Source organism: Leptonotus elevatus, chromosome 2, assembly GCF_054856555.1.
Source record: "Leptonotus elevatus isolate MCC_2025b chromosome 2, RoL_Lele_1.0, whole genome shotgun sequence".
Taxonomy (NCBI): Eukaryota; Metazoa; Chordata; class Actinopteri; order Syngnathiformes; family Syngnathidae; genus Leptonotus; species Leptonotus elevatus.
The window spans coordinates 32963145-32988762 of NC_141240.1; the positions used below are offsets into that span (position 1 = coordinate 32963145).

The 25618-nt window shown below is 41.9% G+C and overlaps 1 protein-coding gene across 1 annotated transcript; it reads left to right on the forward strand.

Moving 5' to 3' along the window:
* Nucleotides 1-2204: 2204 nt before the first annotated feature.
* On the forward strand, nucleotides 2205-19163 carry cables2b (Cdk5 and Abl enzyme substrate 2b). Its single transcript, XM_086070282.1, is given in 10 exon segments — nucleotides 2205-2863; nucleotides 9593-9688; nucleotides 11955-12032; nucleotides 13539-13644; nucleotides 13714-13882; nucleotides 16009-16106; nucleotides 16973-17079; nucleotides 17182-17301; nucleotides 17573-17657; nucleotides 18659-19163. Coding segments are annotated over 10 exon segments (1566 nt in total). The 5' UTR covers nucleotides 2205-2303; the 3' UTR covers nucleotides 18806-19163.
* Nucleotides 19164-25618: the final 6455 nt, after the last annotated feature.

Sequence of the window (25618 nt, forward strand, 5' to 3'; positions counted from 1 at the left end):
ACACGCCACAGTGAGCCACTACGATGCAAGCCGCACGACACAAGATTCCCATGGTGCATTGCTTCCCCGCCGCCGGCCCTGTGACCTCTGCCAGCTTCACTGAACATCAGCTACAGTCGTGATGCAATCGTTTCTTTCCTCTTACACTTAGCGGAATGAGTATTGGTGTTCAGTTTTGTCATTGTGTTGGTACGGCACCGCGACAGCAGACACATGACACGAAAGCCATGAAAGTTCATCAGTGGATTAGAGCGCGGACATTGATCTTTGTAATCGGCAGTGTGCTGGTATTAACCACATCATCGGCCAACAATCGCACTCATCCTGTGTAATTTGACAGCTTAAGCAGTGGAGGGGGATAAAAAAAGAACTACATGGGCAATTGAGATATTCTGATTGCGTTCATAAGACCAAATATTCATGTTAGAAACCCCAAAAAGATCATATTTGTGTTTGTGTGCGTGTTTACATGACCTTTCAAAACCAAAATATTGCTAGTATTAAGGATTTGAAAGTGTTATTGACTGCATGTAAACTTAATCACTGACAAAGCAACAAAGCATTTTTGGGAAAAAACAAGAAAACATAACTAATAAAAATTAACAAACCTGCTCTAAAAAACGTACTACATTTAAAAAGTAAAATAAAAACGTATTTGTATTAAAAAAAATACAAAACTATGATAACCCTGTTGCTTACTAGTAGTGTCATCAGCGATCGCGCCATCGTTTGCCACTCAGAAGCACGTGCGACATCATGGTGAATAGGTCACTAAGGGCCAACAAGAGAGCCAACATGCAAGGCCAAGGACTCTGGGTGCTGACCCCTGACCCCACACTAGCCGCCCCAGGGTTGCTGTGAGAAACAAAGATGAAAATTCTTGTTGACATGACATTGTAAAGCACGAATGAAATCCCCAGGAGATTTCAAGTGATGTCAGCTTTGGAGACTAAGCAGCTGTCAGCCGAGCTGGAAGGTCACCCGGAGTTCATTTGTTGCCTTTCAGATATGCACGTGTGTGACCGCAAACGCTGGTCCTCCCGCCGGCTATATTTAGTGGGACGACCGCCCTGGCGGACATGCAGCAGGTTTGTCCGTCAGCTCAGCCGCGGCGGCGTCAGCGAGGGGATCAGTGCCAGCAAATCCTCTGAGGTTTCATAACAATGACGTGCTGACAGCCAATCAAAGCTGCTGTCAGGCAGAGCTACGGTGACAATGCTAATAATTTCTCAGCATCCCGTCCACAACTCGGACCACCAGTGATGGGGGGGGGGGGGGGGGGGGGGGTGATATTGTGATTTCCTAGGATTGTTGGAGATGTGGTCATTTGAAAATGAAAAACTTGCACACACTTGTGGAACTCAAGTATTGCGTATTGATTAGCGCTGGGTATCTAATTGTAGAATCATTCATTACACTGGGGAACATTTTTTTTTGGGGGGGGGGGGTTGTTGAGTTCGATTTTTATGCTGACTAAACTAAACTAAAATACATGCTGATTAAAAATTGCACTCCGTTTTTTTCTAGCATTCTCCAGATAAGGAAATAGCTGATACAATTTGAATAGGTCAGTACTAACAAGATCTGCAAACACAAAGATAACCAGCATAGGAGCAATTACGAGATACTTGCCATATCCTCTGTAAAAAACACAATGTTAAACATTGCAGCCATGCCTGTTTCATTCATAATTCATTCTATGTCAATATTTGAACATTTTTATAGAACAATAATATCAATCTACAGTATTTTTCATGACATGCTAGAGAAAAACTGAGATCAGTTTTGGACTCTGCACCCAAAAATGTATTCAGCAGCTGTCAGATCTTAGCAGCAATTGTGTTGCCCAGCGTTATTCTTAATAACATATTGAGCAAATCCGGTAGTCATTTCTCAAGAAATGTCTCTTTTTTAAAAAGTTTCAACCTAGCTGCATGTAGGCCTACTGCAAACCCAGTCAACTGACAGCGTCATATTTATTTATTTATTTGCTTGTTTATTTATTCATTCATTTGTCTTTGATGGCGTAATTTTTATTTTTCTCATATAACTTTATTAAACAATTTCAACAGAATACACAAACAAATTGTGAACACTCCACACACGTTATTAATTACAGTTTGACGGCGTCATCTTCTCCCGGAAGAGTGCTTATTGTGACGTCATGACGCAGGCCAGTTTTGATCCAATGGGAACGCAGTAGGGCGTAAGTCGCCTGGCGCCCGGTAAAAGGGATTTGACAGTTGAGAGTGCGATTCCACTGCTGGACTTGGACTTGCTCGATCGGCGCCGGGACGCGCAGCATGGCGGCGGCCGCCTGCGCCCAGCACGGCGCCGCCACAAAAAGCCAAACTCGCGAGCAGATCCGGAGGAACCGCGAGTATTCAAACCGGAGACGAGCCGCTCTTTTGTTCTTGTCCAACATCTCGCTGGACGGCCGCCCGGTGCGAAGCGCCTCAGCGGAGCAGGGAGGGACGCAGCGGCAACACGACGCCGCCGTCCCGGAGCGGAGCGAACTCGCTTCGGACGACGACGGGACGCGCGCCACGAGTTTGTCGACTTCCGTCAGCTACGGCGACGTGAAAGCGACGCAGCGGACGAGCGCGGGGCTCCTGGCCGTGCCGCCCATAGTCGTCCTGCCGTCCGACGCGGGGGACGCAGAGCTACTGCTCGGCAGCCGCAGGGACTCGGCGCCGTGGGGAGCTGACGGCCACTTGCTTTCGCCGTCGCCGTCGCCGTCGCCGTCGCCGTCGCCGTCGCCATCCAACTGCAGCCTGCTGCCGTCGCCCGTGGCCCCGCGGAAGTCATCCACGCTGCTGTCGGTGCACAGCTGCAACTCGCTCTCCTCCGACTTGAGGCAAAGGTGAGTGCAAGACAGCAGACGAGAGCACAACTTCTTCTTCTTCTTCTTCTTCTTCTTCTTAGTTCAATCAATCGCAAAAAAAAAAGTTCTGGGACGTTTCTTGGTAGCAAAGACGGAAGCCCCCTCAAAAACTATTATGATAAGTAAACCTGAAGCGCTCTTAGGACAAAAATGAGCCAATTTCAAGCATTAATGAATAATTCCAACACCTTTTGATGACTGGAATGTTTGGGGAAAATGAAGAAACAGCAGCATTTCAGTCAACTTCCAAACGAAGATGATGAGATCAACACTAAGAAAACAACACATTATAGGCGATTAAAACACTGAGATATTTCCACTCTGCGACCTTGACTTGACCCTCACAATGGCCTCTAGTAGTTGTATATTTCTGTAATTCCATTCAAAAAATCAAACTTTCATAGATTATAGGTTCAGGGCCCACAATTTAAGTGATTTCAAGTATTTTCTTAACACTATTTGGGCTTCCAGCTCATAAAACCCACGAAAACAGGATGTCAAAAAATTTGAATAATATGAAGAAATACTACAAGAGGAACACGAGGGCCACAATACAGTACTATCAAGAAGATATTATTATTTAATATTATTATTATTACTATTATTATTATTATTTAAGATCTTATTTAACTTTAATTTTATCTCTTTTTATTCTGTTGTTTTTTCTTTACTGTAACTGCAGCTGGACGGAGTCCAGGAAAAAGTTCCCCACGGGGAAAATAAAAGTATATCGTATCGTATCGTATCATAAAATGAAGTATGTCATTTTGAAATCTCAAATGTGGTTACATGCGGATTGCTCTGCAATTGGACCACAAAGCGCTGATTTAATCAAGAACACAATTCCAACTATAGTTCTGCTCAGGCTTGCTTGAATGTTTAATGTGTCTTGATGTTGAAAGAAACATGAGAGAAGCCGAAGGGGAAGTTTGATCCGACTTGTCCGAAGTGTCATTTGGCATCGACGCTAACGACTTCAACACGTGATTTTCTTCTCTCAAATATCTTTGAGATGTTTTTGTTTCCAACGACGATGACAGAATCTGGTCACCTGAAATATCTCAGATGGCCCATTGTGGCCGTTGGTGCAAGATTCTGTGAACTGGCATCTCTGCCGAGGGGAAGTGGGAGGGGGCAGAGGTGTAAAAACCACAGACAGACAAAGTGATGTCACCCAAGAACAAAATGTTTTTGTTTTTTTCGCTCAGGCAGATGCAAACATGCAGCAGTAAGAACACCAGATCAGCTGGTCAACATCAACGGAGCGAATGCGTTTACCGTAGAAGGAAGTTTGTTCAGGCCGGCCCACTTTTTGCGTTTAGTCACCATTTTGGCAGCGTTTCAAGCCTGTGGCGCTAAACGCCGCTTAACCTATTTGCACGTGACGAGAGGCTGTGAAAACGGGCCTCGTTCATCCGTCCAAAGCAGGCGCCAGCTGTCATTTGTTTTCGGGACTTTGTGTGTGACTCAGTCAGTATTTCCTATGTTAGGAAGCGACTTGCTTTTTCGAGGATGCAAATAAGCTAAAAGGGAAGTCAACCTTAAACATTTCTTGACAATAATAGGTTAGATGTGACCTCACTAGTCTAAACATGACATTCTGATTAATATTACATTTGTGGAATATGCAGCAAAATCCAGCCGTTTTTATCCGTCTCAGGGGGCGGACATTTTGTCACTTGCTGTCGACTGAAGATGACATCACAGTTGCTCGGGAGATACGTATCGTATCTCACGGCGCCACCGTATTCCTGTTTCGGGAGATGTAGAAAAACCACAAGGCTGAATTTGGGCAGGGGCTGCGAAAAAGGAAGATCTTGGGAAATACGATTGGTCCAACCAATCAGGTTGATTTTGATTCTGGTTTGCAGCGCGCTCTGAGGCTTGTCTCTCTCCATGTAAGCCTCCATCTTTATTTCCAGATGCTGCCGGTGCTTATGCGGTGTTGCCAGACACACGGCAGCAGGCATGCTCAGCGATTATCACCTTGAAGCACCCCCGCCCCCCCTCGCAAAGCCCGCCCCCCGCATGCGTGTGCTTGCTTGAAGCGCAATGCGTTTAATCTCCGACTGGTGCTCGGCCACTAAGTCGCTGCTCCGGATTGACTGAGGGGATTTGCGCACGTCTTCGTACCGTAAATGCAAACACTCGACAAAGATTGAAGACGGGCGTTCACGGCCACTTGTCAGTTCATCGACGACGAGCAGCAGAAAATATTTAGTCGGGACGAGAAACGGATCAGACATCATTTCGGTTCAAATTTCAGCTTCTCGGCAGAAAACCGTCTGCGGTTTGTGTTGTCTTCCGCGACAGCAGACGGATTGTCCTTAACTCATTTGCTCCCAAAAATATATAAATACGTTCCATTTTAAATATTACCATGCTCCCAAAGACATATTTATACGTTTTTGTTTTTATGCTAGAGCATACAGGAGGCTTTGATGCAGCCTCTTAACTTCAAAGAACGGGTGAAGCAATGGTAGTAATTACAAAAAACGGCCAGCAGGTGGCAGCAGAGTATAAGAGATCAACCAGGGCCATGTTGAAAACAAGCTGATTTCCCCACAATTCTAAATAGATTTGTGAATAATGATGAAACTTAGCTATATTCTAATGCTAATTGCAAAACGGAAACAGATAGAAATATACTTTTTTTTTCTGATGAAAGAAGATACTCTAATCTTTGTTTTGGTAGGTTCCATGTTTTAATAGCAATAGAACACAATTGTATGTGGGCCTTGCAAAATCAGTCAAAATCCAGTAAAACAGCCGGGAGCGGAGGGGGTTGCTTCAGTGCAAATGACTGGGAGTTAATGAGTTAAAAAAAAAATATATATATTTTTTTTAAACGGAACCCTCCTCAATTTAGGGTTTTGCATTTTATTGAGGAAGTGCTGCCCTCTTGAGAGAAAATCCACTTTAACTATGTGGTTATGGGGGCTGGCCATTCCCTTTACACCTGAGCGGCTAAGCCCTCAGTTGTCATGGTAACGCTGGCGTACTCGGCCTTGGCTCGACGTTTGGGGGGTGGGGCAATTGGCTAATTTGCAAGACTGCACCTTCAAAACAAACCAATTTAGGGGTGAAAAGCAAACGCTCTATAATGCTTGTTCTTCTCCTGTACGCCCCCTGGGGCAAGAGTTGTGCGAACCTCAGCAGATGTTTTAGTATTTGCATTTGTCGTCCGTTTAATTTGGCCAATCAGGAAGAGCGAAGATGAAAATGAGATGGAAGTAGGTGACGAGGCTCAACGGTTCAACGTGGAATCAAACAAACTAGCCCGAGGAGGCTCGTGAGAGGCTGGCAAATATTTTTGCAGAGCAAAAAAACGGCAATGCAATTGCAACTTCAACAACTTCACATGATTTTTTTTTATTTTTTTTTTTAGACTGTGCGTCAGCGCTACTATTTTTGCAAGATAAAAGTCCGGTGGCTGTAATGACTCGTTGAAGGGACGCTGGTCATGTCGCAAAACAATCAACAATCACATCATCTGCAGCAACGGCGTGGCAATTTCTCATCCAGTTTCACTTGATTGGATGTTCAGCTATCTGCCAGTAACCAATAGTGACACGCAGAACCGCGAAATGCTCTCACGCGAGCTGGCAGAAGGTCTGTTAGCCATTTGCCGTTCGTACAACAGGATAATATCAGTCCGCTACTGGAAGTCCCTTTGTGAATCGTGTACATTGAGTTGAGATTAGCATTTGTGACATTTTTCTGTTGTAAAATACGTGCATCAAAAGAGGTTGTGAAAACGCGCATCGACAATGATTATAGTTAGCTTTGTGCAAGTGTGGAAAAAATATTGAGTTTCTATAGGTTTATGCATTTTTCACTTCGTGAGGCGGCATGATAAACAGACAAGCATTTTTCAAAAACGTGTCAAAGCAAACGCTCCTTTTGAATATAAAAACTGCAGATTAATCGGTAGAAGAATCAATCGTAAAAAATATTTGGTAGTGACATGATTTGGCGGTATATTATCATGAAGCCAATTAACAAGCTGTGCTGAGGTTCAAGCTGGTCAGAATTGGTTTGTTGTCACTTTGAAGAGCATGAAAGCTCACAAAAAGCTTGCGGATGTTTGTCTTCTATGTCAACAACAATCGTCGCCATCGGCAGCAGTGAAGCGATTTTTTTTTTCTTTTTCCGTTCCCACAGAAGTTTCCACAACATCCTGGAGAAATGAAATTCTCATGAGGGAGGGTCGCCGCGGGTCACGCCGATTAGAAGGCGGCTGCTGATGGGATCTGCTGCTCGCATTTAGATACAGGCTGTCGCTCACAACACGCACAGAGTGTCGTCTATTCCCCCGCAGACAAACCAAAATCAGTTGTAGATCATCTTGACTGTCGATTTGTGAGTCAAATGAATGTGATCACATTCAAAGAAGCAACAACTTTTCCAGCTCATTTTCTTCTTCTTGTTTATGGTCAAGCATATAATATGTTTGGATGTCTTCATTCGGCCACGATTCCCACACAAATGCAACATTCCTGGACATCCTCTAAAATGTCGTGGAATGAAGGTTCCCGCGGAAAGGCTGAGAAAATGCCGTCGCGTGACGGCTCACAGTCGAGCCTTAAGATGGACTGGATGCTGACTCTTGAGTCTTGTTTGATTGAAGAGCCACACGCTGTCTAGAATTGACAGTAAATAACGGGCATAAAAAGTTGTTAGCTAATTATTGTAAAAATCTGTATTTAAAAAAAGATATATATTTTTTTCCAATTAATTACAGTTTTTACATTTATACAGTTACTTACTGTATTTAGAATAAAGTAACTGTAATTTATATACAGTAAAAAAAAAAATTTTTTTACAATTTATTATTTTATATACAGTAAATTACAGTTACTGCATACTTTATGTAACTCGGAATGTCTGCAATGACTTGACATTTGGTTCACAAAGTTGTTAGCGTGTCTAAAGAGTAAAATGTCATTTTAATAACGCTGTTTGATAATGCTGTTTAAAGCACGTGTTTCCTAATTAGAACAGTTCAAAGCATATATCTACGAATGTAGCAATTTGTTTGAAACAAGACTATGCTTTAAAAAAATAATGTAAACGGGTTATCAAAAGGTTTCACGTTGGCTCGGCCAATAAAAAAAATAAAAATTCTACCAATCTTGATGATGGGAATCCTCACGGTAAACATATTCATATTCATATTCATGACTCCTCCCCCAAATCAGGTGATGGGAATGTCTTGGGGAATGCAGTGATGAGATGTAAATGAAGGAAACGTGAGAGCAACGCGCCCGTCGTGCCACTGCGTGCGTGTTGTGCTGATGTCACATCCGTTGCGTAACTGCTGTGACGTCACTGAGCTGCTCTCCTTGGCCTGGTTTTGGGGGGGGGGGGGGGGGGGTTTAAAATCCGTGGCGTCAACGTCGCGTACGACCTCCAGCAGAAAGCCGCCGCGGGAAACGCTTGCAGGAGATGACGAGCAAATATTTACGGTGCTCGTTGCTTTCCTTTCACAGTGATCCATTTGCAAGAAATAATCATGGGGGAGTGAAGAGAGGGGGGGGGGGAGTTTGGCAGGATTCTCACTGTATTCTCAGAATTCTGACTTCAAAGTGCGAATTCTGTTTTTATTCTCACAATTCTGACTTTAAAGCAGGAATTCTGATAATAAAGTGAGAAACCTGCCAAACTTTTTTTTCCTCTTCATTGGCCCTGATCCTCTTCCGTGGAAAACAAAGATGTCTACTGACTAGATTAACCCATTCACTGCCATTGACGGCTATAGACGTCAAAAATTCATTTTAACTATTTCTATTAGTTTAACATTTCCCCCCACTTTTGTTAACAAGAGTATGGAAACCAAGATTTTGTATTAGAACAGATATAAAATATGTGATTAATCGCGAGTTAACTAGTAAAGTCATGCGATTAATTACGATAAAAAAATTGTAATCGTCTGACGCCCCTAATTTTTAATAGTCTTTTCTTTTTCTTTTTTTATAAGGAAAATATTGTCAAAAATATGCAATTAAAATTTGTAATCGTAATTAATCGCATGACTTCACTAGTTAACTCACGATTATTCACAAATGTTATATCTGTTCTAAATGTAATTTTTTTAATAGGTTTTCATACTCTTGCTATATGTAAATATGTTAAACTAATAGAAATTGTTCAAATTAATTTTTGACGTCTATAGCTGTCAATGGCAGTGAATGAGTTAAAAAGATTTAGGTAAAAAAAAATTTTAAAAACATTTTGAAAATGTTGTTCAATAAACATGTTAAAAATTCAACTAACTTCAGAGAAGTTGTTTATTTTTTTATATTTTCACTTTTTGTGAAAATAAATGGCTATCGCTCCTGATATCGGTTATCGGCCTCCTTCCCTACTAATGATCAGTATCTGTATCGGCCCTAAACAAAACATATTGGTTTATTGTTAGCATATTTACAAACACCTGAACTATGTTTGTTACAATAAAAAAAAAAATGAAAATGTGTCATGACTCAGTCATGAAGTTGAAGAACACACACACTTGAGGGCCCAAAAGAACAATGAGAAGGAATCAAGATGTTATCATGTGCTCAGGCCCGAAGCACGCACGCACGCACGCACGCACGCACGCACGCACGCACGCACGCACTTCATCAAGCCAATTTGTTTATGTGTCAAGTGTGGTTTATGTGCTTTTCGGGCCCTTGATCCTGATTCATGTGTTTTGTAATCCAGGAGCCGAAATCTGTCCGGCGGTTCTCCCAGGCCGCGGCACACCAAGAAGATCCACTTCATCAAAAACATGAAGCAGTACGACACCAGGGGCAGCAGGTAAGAGCAAAACACATTTTTGCCGCATGTTGGCGGGAACCGAACCATTATCTGGCAATACGAGCCACATATTTGCTCGGTGGGGGAACATGAGGACATTTCGGGTCCGTTTTAAAAGCAGCGCTATGACGACTGACCATAAGCATGGCATTTTTTTAATTTTAATTTTTATTTTCATCAATGTTTGCCAACATCAAGCGAGTGCAAGCTGGCAAAATGCTCACAAAGCGCTCCTGCCATAAACATTCAAACGCTTCGTCACCACTTACTGCCGACCGTTTGAAAACATTTGGACCCGCCTTACAAGAGCTACACAAGATTGTCTTCTGCAACAGTGACTACGTTTACATTTAGAGTGCAAAATGCCAAAACTTGTCCGACTTCCAGCTTGTTTTGTCCTTGGTAATTTGTCATGCGGGCTCAAAATTTGGTTGTGCCAATTGTGCTGCCATCTACTGGCGTGTTTTGGGCACTACAGTGGTTTACAAGCTTGAAATTGACAGACGAGCGCGAAAAGTAAATGACGTGTCTCGACGTCAGCGGCACTGAACGTTTGGTTTCCATTTCCAGCATTCAAACTGAATTCATGAAAGAGAATTTTTATCTCTGAAATTGCTTTGTCTTCTTTTGGTTTGTTTTGTTTCATTCAAAAGAGAATTTTCATCAACACTGGAGAAGAAAAAAAAAAATCTGCTAAAGGAGACGGCCTCATTCTCCGACGCGGAGGCGAGAAATAGACGTGAAATGTCGTGTACTAACCGTGTTATTACGGTATTTTTTTCTTGTTTGATGCAGCTTGTCGCTTTCCGAGCCATTGCTTTGTCTCTTACTGTGATTGTGTTCAGCATAATTGTTTTCTATTCTTGTCCTTCCTTGCAGACAGAACAAATCGGGCCTCTGGGTCAAGGGAACAAGAATGAGAAGTTCTCTGAATAATGAAAATAAAAATAGAAACAGACTGAGGCTGATCGTTCCGAAATAGATCTAGCACTGAGCATCGAGTACAGCTGTTTGTAGATCAGCAGTCTACAGCAGTCTGGAGGATCATGCACATGCACCACAAAGTGGAAAAAAATCTAATAAATCCGGTGGATATAAAGTCTACACACCCCTGTTCAATTGGCAGTTTTTTTTTATGAGAACTTTTCTTTCCATTGTGACCTATAAACTATTCGATACAATTTATTATTTTTTAAATCTTACAAAGAGATGGTAAGTAATAATCGTCATCTTAAATAATCTAGTTGCAAATGTGTGCACACCCTGTTAGAACTGTGATGTGGTTGAACTTAAAGGCCATAATTCCAAAAGGTTGTTGTTGTTTTGTGTTATTTATGATGTTGTTGTGACTTGCTTCGCTATGATTACTGTTTAAATATTTCTTTCTTTCTAACTCACTATGGTTACTGTGCGACATTGACCAATCACGTGCTAAGGATGGCATCTCTCCTGCTATAACTTAATGTTGCCTTACTCAGTTTTTGATTGTTTAATTTTAATTTTTTATTGATAATTTTTGTCCTTTTTTTCCTCTTTTTTTCTATATTTCTATTGTTTTTGTTATCTATGATTTTTGCTGTTTGTTTGTTCATAAAATTGTTGACTAGAAGCATTTTTTTTTTTTTAAGAATGCCAAACCGAAAGTGTAGTGTTCCGGCGACATCATCATGAACAGGGACTGCAATCTGAACTTGATTTGGGGTTCAACAGGCGCATTTGAAATGATGGCAAGTGTGTGCTGAATGCCGTTTAACATGAGGTGGAATGTGCCGCACAACCACTTGTAAGGGCGTGTGCACACTTGTGCAACCCGCGTATTATTTTATTTGCAATTGAATTTGAGTCGTACAGGTTAAAGGTCACATTCATGTTGGGGAAAAAATTGGAAATGACTTATGTCACAAAACGGGTGTGTAGACTTTATATATCCACTGTAGATGGCGCTTGTAGAAGGCATACGCGTGCACCGCCACGCTGCTCCTCCTCCAACTTTTATACACGGATATGAATTCAACAACAATGCCGAGAATTGGCAAAATGACTGTAATGTGGAAGTTTCCTGCTCATTTCCAGTTGGGTCAAATCCCCACAGACGACGACCGAGTCTCGACTTTCCCACGCATCATGGGAACCAAGTGCTCTTTTGCGCGCGCGCAGGCAAATGCAAATGCAAACGTCACGACCGGAGGACAAAAGTGATTTGAGCGAATGTTGACTTTGCGATGGGCGGGAGACGAAGTGCCAACATGTGTTTTGTTTCTTTCAGGATCGTGTTGATCTGCGCTAAAAGATCCCTGTGTGCGGCCTTCTCTGTTCTACCGTACTGAGAAAGCTTTTACCTCAGGTACACATGCAAACACACATGCATGCGCACACAAACACATCTTTACTTTTTGCCAAAGCACAAGACAGTCATGTCCACATTGAAGGATGACAACATTTTCAACCTGTACGTTTGTTGTTGTGAAATTCATTCTATTGACTGGAAGTCGAAATGACTGCCAGTGTAAAAAAAAAAAAAAAAAAAAAATTGTTTTAAAAAAAAAAGTAGCATGAGTCAATATCAGCATAAGGGCCGTTGAGAGCCATTCCAAAAAAATTAGATTTTCCATAAAACTTAATATTCATAATAAGTCAACATAATGGTTAAGGTCCCACACTTTTTTTTTTTAATTTTTATTATTATTAATGAACTGCATGCAAACAGCAAATTATGGGCTGCTGACAGGGTGGACATTTTAAGCTAATATAATGTTAGCATTTAATGGTGGATCTTCACTTAGAAAAATGTTTCAGACTGTGTAGTGTTAAATACATTTATTTTGATTTTCTGAAAGGTTTTTAGACTAATTGACATTCTACTGTGACAGGGTGGACATGACACACTCTAAAAACAGTTGGGTCAAAAATCATCCAAATTGGGTCTTTAATTATTATTTTTTATTATTTAAACCAAAAAGTTGGTTTAAATGAACAACCCACCAAACAACTAACTTTTTCTTTTTTTTCTTAAATAAAACAACTCAATTTTGGGGGGACTGACCTAACTTTTTGCGTTGTGAATGCAAAACAAAAATGTTATTCAAAAATAGCTTAAATTGCGTCAAAAAGGGACCGACCCAACGATTTGGTTCCTTTATTCAAACCAAAAAGTTGGGTCAAATGAAAGACACACAAAACAACCCATTTTTGGGGGATCGAACCAATGTTTTGGGTTATTTACTTTGTAAACCAAAAAGTTGGTTTAATGAATAACCCACCAAACAACCATTTTATTATTTTTTTTATAAATGAACTACATGCAAACAGCAAAATATGGGTTGCTGACAGGGTGGACATTTTAAGCTAATGTAATGTTAATACAATTTTATGGTGGATCTTCACTTAGCAACATGGTTCAGACTGTGTAGTGTTAAACAAATTGATTTTGATTTTCTGAAAGGTTTTTAGACCAATTGATATTCTACTATGACAGGGTGGACATGACACACTCTAAAAACAGTTGGGTAAAAAAATCATTTTTTTTTCTTTCTTTTTTAGACCGACCCAACTTTTTAAAAGAATAACCCAAAACACAATTATTTGGGTTGTTTTGTGTTATTTATTTGAACTGACTTTTTGGTTTAAATGATTACCCAGGCATTTGTATTGTTCCCTTTTTGACCCAACTTTTTTTTTTAGAGCGCAATGTCCATAATAGGGTGAAAATGACCTAATTTAAAAGCAAATGTATATTGTGCAACTCGGCACCGTTTTCGCCGCACTGAACTGAAATGTGCGTCGAGAGGGCTGGAAATGCTCTCCAGTCAAATTAATGTTTTTGTTTTTGTCTGGCTTTGTGTCTCTCCAGTGAGCCCATGTTGAGCCATCCCCGGAGGAGACACTCGTCCGGGAATATTTCCACTTCCCTGGAGATGATGGGACTGGAAGGTTTCCACTTGGAGACGTACGGCAGGGTACGTCAACACCCGCCCGCCTGGCAAAAAATCCTTTCCCGCGTGACGCTTTGTTTGCGTCTGCCCCAGTCGGTGTCGTACGCGCAGTTCCTGTACCCCACCAACGCCCTGGTCGGGCAGAAGCCGTCATCCGCCGGCGACCTGACGCTTCAAATTCCCGTTTCCAGGAGCGCCCGCAGAGTGCCCGCCAGGAGCTTGCCTCCGAGTCGGCTCAACAGCACCGTGGGACTCGACCTTGGTAGAACACGCGCACACGCATTATCTGCATTTTCGGTGTACACAACAAACCTCCAGGATTTGGAGGACTATAAGGAAAAATCTTTTCTAATTTTGTTATGTTTTCAAGCAAAATCGTGTGATTTCATTTCAAGCATCATTGGTACAATTTTTAGGACATACCGTATTAGATTTGGCCTATCATGTTTGGGTTTGGTCACGTGATATTCGCAAGGTGAGCCCGTGGGCACTGTGACGTCAATTTCAGTCAACGGCAGGTGGCAGTACAGGACAAAATGTCCGCCCCCTGAGATGGATACAAAATGGTGGCATTCAATAATGTTGTAAAGGACATTTTTGACTTCCATTTAAGTCGCCCATCCCAGCTTAGCAGAATATTTTGAAAGCTGAAAGCTTGTTAGCCAATGGGAGAAGGAATTCCCAAGTAGCATATGAAAATTACGTGTCCTTGTGTCATGTTGACAAATAATCTGTTTTGACCGCATTTTCCACAAAAACCTTCCCCAAAATGCCTTTTTTTTTTCCCGACACAAAAAAAATCCGTTTATCTGGAAGGCTGTCATACAGTTTTTAAAATTCTTGCTGCATTGCACTCAGGTTGACGTGACCTTTCCAACCACATGTAGCAATTTAACACACTGTCATGTTTGGGAAATCTTGTCTCATAAATTCTGCTGATTCTGGAATGTTGAATGATTGCTGACGCACTTCATGTTTTTCATTACCTTACTCCATAATAATCACTACAAAGGCGTTTTTAACTCATTCACTGCCATTTACAGCTATAGATGTCAAAAATTAATTGTTATTTTTTTTACAAGTTTAAATTTTTTTTCCATTTTTGTTGAGTATGAAAACCTAGAATGTTTTTTTCATTTAGAACAGATATAAAATGTGTGATTAATCGTGAGTTAACTAGTGAAGTCATGCGATTAAGATTACAAATTTGAATCGCCTGATGCCCCTAATTTTTTAATAATCTTTTCTTTAAAAAAAAAAAAGTATATATATATTAAAAAAAAATGTAAGAAATGATTATTAAAAATGAGGGGCGTTGGGCGATTACAATTTTTTTATCGCATGACTTCACTAGTTAACTCACGATTAATCAAAATTTTTATATCTGTTTTAAATGAAAAAAAAAAATCTCGGTTTTCATACTTTTGTTAACAAAAGTGTGAAAAAATGTTAAACTAATAGAAATAGTTCAAATTAATTTTTGACGTCTATAGCCGTCAATGGCAGTGAATGAGTTAAGTAGACATGGAACTATTTTGAGGTCGTTCCAACCAGACCAGTCATGTTGCTGCTTTGTGATAACTGGAAGAAGATTGCGGTGAGTGGAAAGTGACAGGAAGGAAGCATGCGAGGAGAGAAAACAAAGCCCAACGCAAGGCCGTTTTGCCGCAGCTGTGCTGAGGGTGTAAACACAACATATGTGACGTGTGCTCCGCGCCAACAAAAGTCTTGTTATTAGTCCGTCATGAGAACGCCTCATTAACACAACGCAGCTGTGCTCATCAACGTGTGTCGGTGCTCATTCCACTTTTACACTTTTTGCATTTCAAAGTCACAACGTTGCTTCTGTCCGTTTTTGCCTTCTTTTTTTTTTTTTTTTTTTTTTTTTAGCAAGCACACCGTTTTGTTTTACTGATGTTTTTGACAGTAAGTTGCAAGGGACTTTTGAATTTGAATGATGCTACAGGGTACAGCATAGTCCTGGAGGTTTCCCTTTTCCAACACGAGCTGATTCCGATCAGCAGGATCGTTATCAGAGCTTGCTGATGAGCTGATCATATATCAGCTGTGTTGGAGAACGGAAACATCCAAAACCTGCAGGAATGCGGCCCTCCAGGACCGGAGTTTGACACCTATGGGGTACAGGTGATTAGAAAATCACCTGATTGTTTTTTTGCTTCTGTCCACACTCTTCACCGCTATATGACATCTTTGGCCAAAGTCTTTGGAAAGAAGAAGAAGAAAGGCCTGCTTGCCGCTTCAGTTGCATGGCGGACTTATCATTGCATGTGATGCCTGCTTCGTGACCGAAAGTGATGTCCGCTCTTAAGCAAAGACGAGAGGAAGTCGGTTGGCCTACATGTGACACGCATGCCTCCTGTTTTGCAGGACTGGAGGACGTGACGGACTACGACCCAAACGTCCTCAGTGACCCCCAGTGGCCTTGCGGGAAACACAAGCGGGTGCTGATCTTCGCCTCGTACATGGTGACAACATTTTTCTTCTTTTGGAACAAACATGTTGATCCAATGAAACACACTGTGCGTCTTCGGTCTTTGCAACACGAACAAGACTTTTGCCTATTTGAGATTTTTGCAGCATCTTCTCAATTTTCAAACATTTGCAGATGTTCTCAATTTCGCTCTGTAGTGACTTCTCAGTGCCCTGACAAATGTTTTTTTAATTATTTTTATTTTTAGGTTTGACTTTTGACCTGTCACTTGGTCAGCTTTTTGTGACCTACATTTCACTACTAGATGACGGCAGCGAACTTGACTGTTAAGCTCATCATCAAAGTGGCAGTTATTGAAGCCATTTTCCATTTTTTTATGCAGCTATTTTGCTTGCTTGTCTTTTTTTCCAACAAAAGAAAGTGAAGGAGAAGAAGAAATCATTTGAATTAAAGAATGAAGTCCGAGTGTACTAATTGTTGTTTTTTGTATGTTTTTCACGCTATTAAGAAAGCTGGGAACTTTTTTTTACTCGTATTATTTGCCATTTTAAATGCTAAAATTTGAATAGTTTAGACCTCAACAAAGGTTATTGAAAATGTCTTATTGGAAAAAGATGTAAAGGGTGACAACAAAAGACTTGCAAGAGTCAAGAAGCGGCAAATGGATGCAGAACGCACACGTCATCTTAGTGCGACGCCTGATAGGCAGCAACTCAGTGGGATCACTTCCAAATGAATTACACACGCACACACACGTTCACGCACGCGCGCACGTTAGTGCTTCATCCATCCAGGCGGATTTTTACATCGGCGGCAGAGCTGCTTCTGTCCTCGGGAAGTTTCCTGGTCGGAAAGTGAAAACTGCTTGAAAACAAAACGTCTTTTGTTTTGTTCGCGCAGACGACCGTCATCGAATATGTGAAACCTTCCGACCTGAAGAAAGACATGAACGAGACGTTCAAGGAGAAATTTCCTCACATCAAACTCACCCTGAGTAAAATTCGCAGGTGAGGTGATGACGTCGTCAAGGCACCTTCAGAAAGCGGCCGAGCGGAATCGTCGCTCCCGCCGCCAATCGCGAATGATCTTTTGCTTTTTGTGCGTGGCAGTCTGAAGCGAGAGATGCGCTCGATGGGCGACGATTGCGGCCTTCAGCCAGCCACCGTCGCCATGGCCTTCGTCTACTTTGAGAAGTTGGTGCTGCAGGGGCGACTCAACAAACACAACAGGTAGGCGTGCTTTTTGTCTTTTTGTCTCGGGCCGCTGAAAACGACCCCAAAAGAAAGTTCCTCCTTAGCAGTCACCAACAGCTCAATAATCTTCAAAACGGATAAAAAGGGTCCTTAAATTATTTTCTTTCTTTTTTTTTTTTTACCAAAAGTGCTTTTTCCTCTAAAAGCGAGAGTCAACTGGGCATGGTGACGCGTTGGCTCCCCTTAGTGTTGTCATGTTGTCATTACAACTCAAGGTGACGCTTTCCTTTTTCCCTTTATTCAACAGGAAGTTGGTGTCAGCTGCCTGCATCCTACTGGCTGCCAAGATCAGCAGTGATCTAAGGAAGCAGGAGGTCAAACATCTCATTGATGTAAGACACACACACATGTTGGGTTTACATTTCTAGTGGGGACATCTCATTGACATAATGCATTTCCTAGGCCCTTATCCTAACCCCAACCAAAACCCAATTCACACCTAAACTCTAAAACCAAGTTTTGACCCTCAGAAAGAGGTTTGGAATCATGGGGACCTTCAAAATGTCCTCACAAGGACACTTGGTCCCCACAATGATACTAAAAACTCAGAAAATGGTCCCCATGATGTGATATAGCCCCCCCTCCCAACACACACACACACACACACGCATTTGTTTTACTATCTTTGTGGGGCCATCTCATTGACATAATGCATTTCCTAACCCCTTTCCCTAACCCCAACCATCAAAAATTATTGCCTACCCCTATTCCTTACCCTAACCTCAACCATAACCCAATTCCAACCTAAACTCTAAAACCAAGTCTTGACCCTCAAAAAGAGGTCTAAACTTGTGGGACCCAGCAAAATGGCCCCACATGGACAGGTGGGCCTCACAACTCTGTGAAATCCTAAAATGTTGGCCCCCACTATGTCACAAAAACAAGACCATACACACACTTTGGGTTTACATATCTAGTGGGGACATATTATTGACTTAATGCATTTCCTAGCCCCTCCCCCTAACCCCAAGCATAAAAAATGATTACCTACCCCCTGTTCCTTACCTTAACCTCAACCATAACCCAATTCAAACCTAAACTCTAAAACCAAGTTTTGACACTCAAAAAGAAGTTTGGATGCATGGGGACCACCAAAATGCCCTCACAAGGACACGTGGTCCCCACAATGATAGTAAAAACTCAGAAAATGGTCCCCATGATGTGATTTAAATCACACACACACACACACGCACACCAATTTGCAGAAACAGAAGGATAAAAAAAAATAATAATAATCTGACATGTGCAATTAAAGTGACATGAACGGAGCCCGAGGAGGAAAAATTAGTGAAGAACCAAAGTTTTGAAAGCATGTTTTTTGTGTGTTCATCAGAAGCTGGAGGAGCGCTTCCGCATCGGCAGGCGGGAGCTGATCAGCTTTGAGTTCACCATCCTGGTGGCCCTGGAGATGGCGCTCTACCTGCCCGAGTGTAAAGTCATGCCGCATTACTGGCGACTGGTTCAGCAGCAGCAGCAGTAGTAGCTTGTCTTCTCATACGAGAGGGAAGAGAACGCTTACCGTCTTTCTTCAAACCTGTGGATCAGCTCAGTAGCATTCTGACAGGAGGGGGAAGAAGGGTCACTAAATTCCCTGCATGATTCAGTCTTCCTATTTTCAAAAAATTAAACAGGGAAGATTGATTAGCTTTAAAATGTAACATGGGGGAAAAATTACTGATTTGTAAGAGCGCCATTGACGGCTATTGACGTCAAAAATTTGAACTATTTCTATTAGTTTTAAAAAAATCCACTTTTGTTAACAAGAGTATGAAAACCTAAAAAAAATTGGGGGAAATACAGATATAAAATGTGTGATTCATTGTGAGTCAACTAGTGAAGTCATGCGATTAATTACGATTAAAAAATGTAATCGTAATTAAACGCATGACTTCACTAGTTGACTCACAATGAATCATACATTTTATATCTGTTCTAAATACACAATTAAAAAATATCGTTTTTCATACTCTTGTTAACAGCAGTATAATTTTTTTTAAACTAATACAAATAGTTTAAATGAATTTTGGACGTCTATATCCGTCAATGGCAAAATGGAGCCACTGGTCTTCGTGTGGTCCGACCTGAAGCGGCAAGACAAAGCCGGCTGCCCACCAAAGATTTTAGACCGTTTCTGTGAAATGTTCAACTGCTGCTCTCAATATCTGATGTCATTTTCTCTCTATCTTTATTTTTTGTGTGTGTGTGTGCGCGTCTTTTTGGGCTTCAGCCTATTGAGGCCCGGCCACAGCCAATCATGCTCTTCCGTCCCTTCTGATCCAATTGCAGCTTATATTGCAACTGCAATTCTGCTGCCAAGGCCACACGAGGATTCGTCTGATTGGCAGCAGCCGTTTCTGCGCTTTCCCTCTTTGTCACAAACGAACAAAAGGCCATGATATTTTTCTACCGACTCATTTTTGTATATTGTGACGGTGGCGCTGACTGAAGTCTATTTATTTATTGGCAGATTGACATTTGCGGCGTCGGGCTGTCGAGTGTCTTTTTGATTTCGTGCAATGTTGTCTTCTCTACATTAGAGACTGGATTCTATGCAGCCTTCCCTTTTCCTTTTTCACACTATTTGGCGTATTTAAGACTCAGCCTGTAGTTCACTTTGTCTACTTGTCTTCCATTTATTTAGGACAATTTTTTTCATATATATATTTCAGTTACTTCAAGGTTAGCTTTTGTTTGTTTCCAATTTAAATGTCCGGTGTAATATAAATGTATCCAGCACTTACCTTGTCTCATCCTACTGAGCTGAAAACTTCTTGACATTCCCCCATCCTTTCCCAAAGTTCATTTTGAGCACAAACATGCCGAACGTAAAACCGAAAAGTGGTTGGTGAAATTGTTGTTATTTGAGTTTGACGTCTGTCTTAAATTGGTCCTGAACTAATCATGCAGTTTGACAGTTGTCTTTCGGCTTGTCCAATCGTGGGCCGCTGAGGTGATTTGTTTGGTGCAATTTTTGATGCTTCCATTCATCCATTTTTTTTGTTCCCGATGTCAACATGTGGACATTTGCAGCATCCTGTAGCTCCCGGAAGCCACTGTTTCAAATAGATGAGTGATTCTGTATTTGGTTAGAAGATGAATGCCAACCCACTCAAGTTAACTGCCAATGTTTATTAAATCTTTATTTTCCTAAAAGAAACATGAGCCTCCTTCACTTCCTTCGCACTTTTACTTATTAACGTGCAGAAACACTGCAATGGCATGACATAAATGCAGTCGTGTGAAGTAAGAAAGCACAAATACTTTGTAGTTTAATGTTCATATTTAACTGTGGAACTGATGTGTGTTATTTGTCAAAAAATACTTGCAAGCCTTTAAAACGACTCCCGGTTGCAATGCCACAAAGGTACCACGAGATGGCAGCAAATATTAAAGATTATGTGCACGCACGATCAGGTCATCAAAAAAAAAAAGCCTTCAACAACCGATCATGTGGACTTTGGGTTGACACTGTCAGAGAGCTTTTCATTTATCTAACAATACATTAATTTCTTATTGTCCCGAGAAAGGCACACAGCAAACAACCTCAACAGGAACTGCAACTGTCATGGCGTCAATTGAAAAGTGAACATGATCACTTTTCTAATTGTAGCTTCCATTAATTGGACCCATTTCTTTTATTTGCTTTAGTCTCTCCCTTTTCTAGTTGGCTGAAAAGACAACAAAATAAAAAACGGACAGTTGTAGTTTTGCAAGCGCTGCTCCAAATAAGGCAACCCAATGACCACAGCATTCCTCTTTTCCCTTTTTTTTTTGTCACATGTTTTCCATCTGCGTGATGTTGTAAGCGGAAAAAAAGGATCCTCTGTCTCCATCACATGCTAAGTGGGTCAGGATGAGCAATTGCCTCTGATCGAGCACATTTGAGCTCTTGTCAGCTGATAAAGCGGCGGATGTTGCCAATCAATTGCAATGCTGCAAACGTCTGCAGGGAAATTCAAGGGAAAACGCACAGCAATGTGAGTCACGTGTAAACATGCCACCATCCCGCGTCTGTCTTTACGTTTGCTCCAAAAGTCCACAAACTGACGAGGCCCTTGAGTCTAGGGGGGGAGGGGGGAAGAGAAAAAGGGAGTGAATTCCCTCCAATTGCGGCTGAGGTAGAGCTGCAACGTCCAACCGCTGAGAGGCAGCTCATAAAAAAAAGTGGAAAAGCCTCCAGGATTAGAACGGACGAGATGCCACGGAGGAGGCGGGACTTCCAGGTTTTCACCCATCAACTTTGTTTCCGTTTCCGGTTTGCGACGTGTGGGCCGCGTCCCAGTACTTGCGCTTCCGCCTTTGTGCCCATCAGTTGCGCGTTCCCGTCGACGGGTGCGAGGCTGCGAGCATGTAGTGTCTGTCTCAGTGTCCGAAGCATGTCGGAGAGTTGAGACGCCCTCTCGCCGATGAGCGGGAGCGCGCGGTTGGGGGGCGTAGGGGTGGAGGTGCGAGTGTTGGAACGCGGCCGGCAGTGGCCTGAAACGGCGCTGTGTAAAACCCGGAAGTCGGAAGTCTTTGGCATCGACCCGATGGTTTGGAAACTTTCATTACAGTTACTTTCTTTTTCGTTTTGAGCTTTGTTTTTCCATTAGTTTGTTTGATTTGGATTTCCAAGTGGGGCATGTTAGTCTTTATTTGTTTTGGTTTAGTTTGTTCGTATTTGTTTAGTTCTTGTGTGCAAGTATTGTGTAGTAAAAACTCAACAAAAATATGTTTTAAGAACAGCCACCTACAAATGAAATTGTATAACAGTCCAGTAGTCCACAGACTTTCAAGTCCAATCAGTGCTGTGCTTTTGGCAAGTACCGCCCTAAAAATGAGAACACGAGAGCACAAAGACAAAAATGTCCAGAAAGCTGCCTCAGACGGAAGACAACCATCCATTCAGTCGTCATGCAGAACCGCAGAAGCAAACGCCACTAGGTCAAGTTCCGTTGGTTTCTGTGCCGAGCATCTCCATTTTTACGTTTGAGCACCTGAAAGTGGAACATTGAGAAGAGTCTGCAGTTCTCATGAAATTTTAAGACATCCAGACGTTGACTCCCAGATCAAATCCAGATGTTTGAATAGTTGCCGCATGATTGCATGCTTGCTCAGTCAAACACTTTAAGAGCAAAAAAAAATCTGCTTTCAATACATCAACCGCCCCCCAAAATTCCATAGCATGATTATGGAAGGCTTCACTGCAGCAAGGACAAAGTCCCGCCCCTTCCGCTGGCATCTGTTCATCAAGCAGCCTCTATTTGCTCATTACGAGATAGGGACATGTTGCATGTGATACAAGTCGAGTCCATGAAAACGGACCTCGCATAGCAAAAAAAAATAAAAATACACACACAAAGGCTTACAAGCCAAACATTTTGCTCTTGTTCAAGTAAAGTAGGCCAAAGGCAAGCGGGCCCTTCAAGCTGACCGAGACCAAAGGGAGGAACTCCCGAGTTCAATAACACGCTAACCCAGATAAGGAGATCGATATGAAACCTTCAAACACTTTGCAACTAAGACCTAAAATTTAAAAAAAAAGCTACACAATCGTTGAGGACATAAGTTGTTTTGATGGTTGACATTTTGGCATTTTTTTCCTGTTATTTTGGATGCTTTTGCTGCTTTGGCAATTCCAAATGATCCGTTTTTGTTTTTGGCAGCAGGGAGGGGGATTCCAGTAAGATGGATGTTGGCTGCATGCACGCGCACACGCGCACACGCGCACACGCAGCATTTCCACATCATGCATAAAGCGCACGAAAATAATCTGGTCAAAGGTAAAGCAACAATGTGCTTCGCAGTCCAATCCAGAAGTTGTGGGTTGCACTCTCAGCTCTCTTCTATATTGTGGCGTTAGCATGTTAGCATGACATGCGTGTTGAAAGCGTGTATGGGAAGACTTCCGTGTCATGTATTGTTGTCACAAATCGACATCTTCTCTGCTCGTTCGTGTTTTTTTTGTCTCCTGCTGTTTCCTCGCCGAATCGCCAAAACACCAAAATGAAATGTATCAATCCCGTTTTTTTGCCCAATGTGCCGCAAGAGAAAAGGAGTCATCCAGCGTACAGTCTAACATTCAAACTAAAGAGCTCATATTGCACTTTGTGTTGCTTTAACTTGGTCAAATGTGTGTGTGTGTGTGTGTGTGTGTGTGTGTGTGTGTGTGTGTGTGTGTGTGTGTGTGTGTGTGTGTGTGTGTGTGTGTGTGTGTGTGTGTTAAAGTTCCATCCTAAACATGGCTAATTAAAAAGAGTGTTTTCCTGCCTGCTTGGAGGCTGGCTCGCGTCCAAGCCAGACGTCCCGCGAACACCAAATGTGTTTGTCGTTAGCTGCTGCAGCTTCCTTGCTTGTTTTCACAGTAAATTCTTTGCTTTTTTTTGTCCGGAGGGGGCGGAGGGGTGAAGCAGCCAAAAAGTGTAAAATCTCCCGCTTTCTTGTTTGTTGTCACAGGGAGGCCTGTGAGCGCTCTCCCGCCAGTGGAAGAGCAACGGGCTCAACGCCGTGCCCGTCGGAGGTCACGGGAAAAATGACCCCCATTTGTGGCAAACTAGCGGAAGGCCTTGACTGACACGACGATGGCCTCGTCTTGCCTTTTCGCATTTTTTTGATACAAGTGTCTAAACTTGCACTTGTAGCCCACAGCGTGTGCAAATGTTTGCCTGCTCACTTGACACCGCTAATCGTTCTTGCAAAAAAAGCGACAAGTCATCATTTCAACTCTGATTTTTGTCTTTTTTTTCCCCGCTCATTCGTTGGTTTTAACCGGCGCCTATCCCAGCCCACTTTGAGTGAGACACCCTGGACTGGTCGCCGGGCTATCATAGGGCATGCGCAGAAAAATGAGCAGTCAGCAACTCTCCCCCCTCAGATTCCCAAAATGTGCACGTTTGCGTCACCGACGACTTGAAATTGTCCGACAGTGCCAATGTGAGTGTCTATTTGTCTATACGGGCCTTACGATGAGTTGGCGACCAGTCCAGGGTGCAGCCCACCACCTCTTGCCCCAAGTCCTGCTCTTAAACTAAGCTGCAATTTTTGTGAGAACAAGCCCGAATATGTTGAGTTTTTTTTAAGTACTTGGCCCTCCTTACCAGACGCAGAACGAGAAATACGAGTTTCCTTTTGATCAAAAGCTAAACGCTCTCCAAGAGCCAAGCAAGCTGTGTCAACAGACGCGGGCGGCCCCAATAATATAATATAATATAATAATAATACATTTAAAACAGAAGAATAACCATGATGGCAAGTATATACTCATATTTTGGACTCATTATAGGTGTGATGAGCACACGAAATACAAATATCATTTCTGGACCATTGGCTGAGCAGCTCGAGTGCATCTCCTCTACATGGTCAAGAAAATGTGAAGTAGACGCTCACGGTGTTGAGCAACGGATTTATATACAGCACACAAGATCAGAGTGATGATCACAAAGTCAACGGTCATTCATTTGAAGGTCTTGCCTTGTTAAACTAAAAGTGCATTTCATACACAGTACAATACTAACCTGTAAATATTGGAATGGACCCTGGGCCAGGAAAAATGAGGCCCATGGTCAAAAAGGTTAACGGCCGCAAGAGGACAACGCGATGCCCTTTCTTAGTGAAGGTTACACTTCATTTGCGTAGCCATGCACACTTCCAGGCGGTTGTCGGGGACTGCTTGGCCTTTTCTTGCCCGCACCAGCACAGTTTACTGTAAACTCTTGTCTCTATTTTGGTCAGTAGCACAACACTTGATTTTTCTTACCCCATTTTTTATTTTTATTTTTTTTACTGGACTCATACTTGCAAAGTGAAATCAATCTGCCAGGACACACCAAATGAAAATAAGCATGTGGCTATAATACGTCATATGTTAATAATAGAAATATGTATTTTTTTATAATAATAATAATATGGGGGCACTCGCGGAACCTCAACAAAACTCCCACAAAAAAACCCCTCCAGGGCTATACAAGTTTGAGATTTGGGGGATTTGTTCTATCATGGTTAGCATTTATTTCGTTTTGGATTTAAAAAAAAAATCATTTAGTTTTAATACGTTTTTTTAAATGCTTTGTTTTATTTGTTTTATTTTGGTTTTATTTTAAATATTTGGAGAATTTGGCAAATGCAGGATAAATAATGTATTATATAATACATAATAAAAAAAAAATAAAAAAAATCCACAACAACAAAAAAAAATCAATCCACTTTATTTTCTTTTTTAATTTCCAGTATTTATATTCTCTCAAATCCCTTCTGACGTCATTTTGTATCACCCCCCCCCCCCCCCCCCCCCCTCCTTCCTGGCTGAGATTCCGCC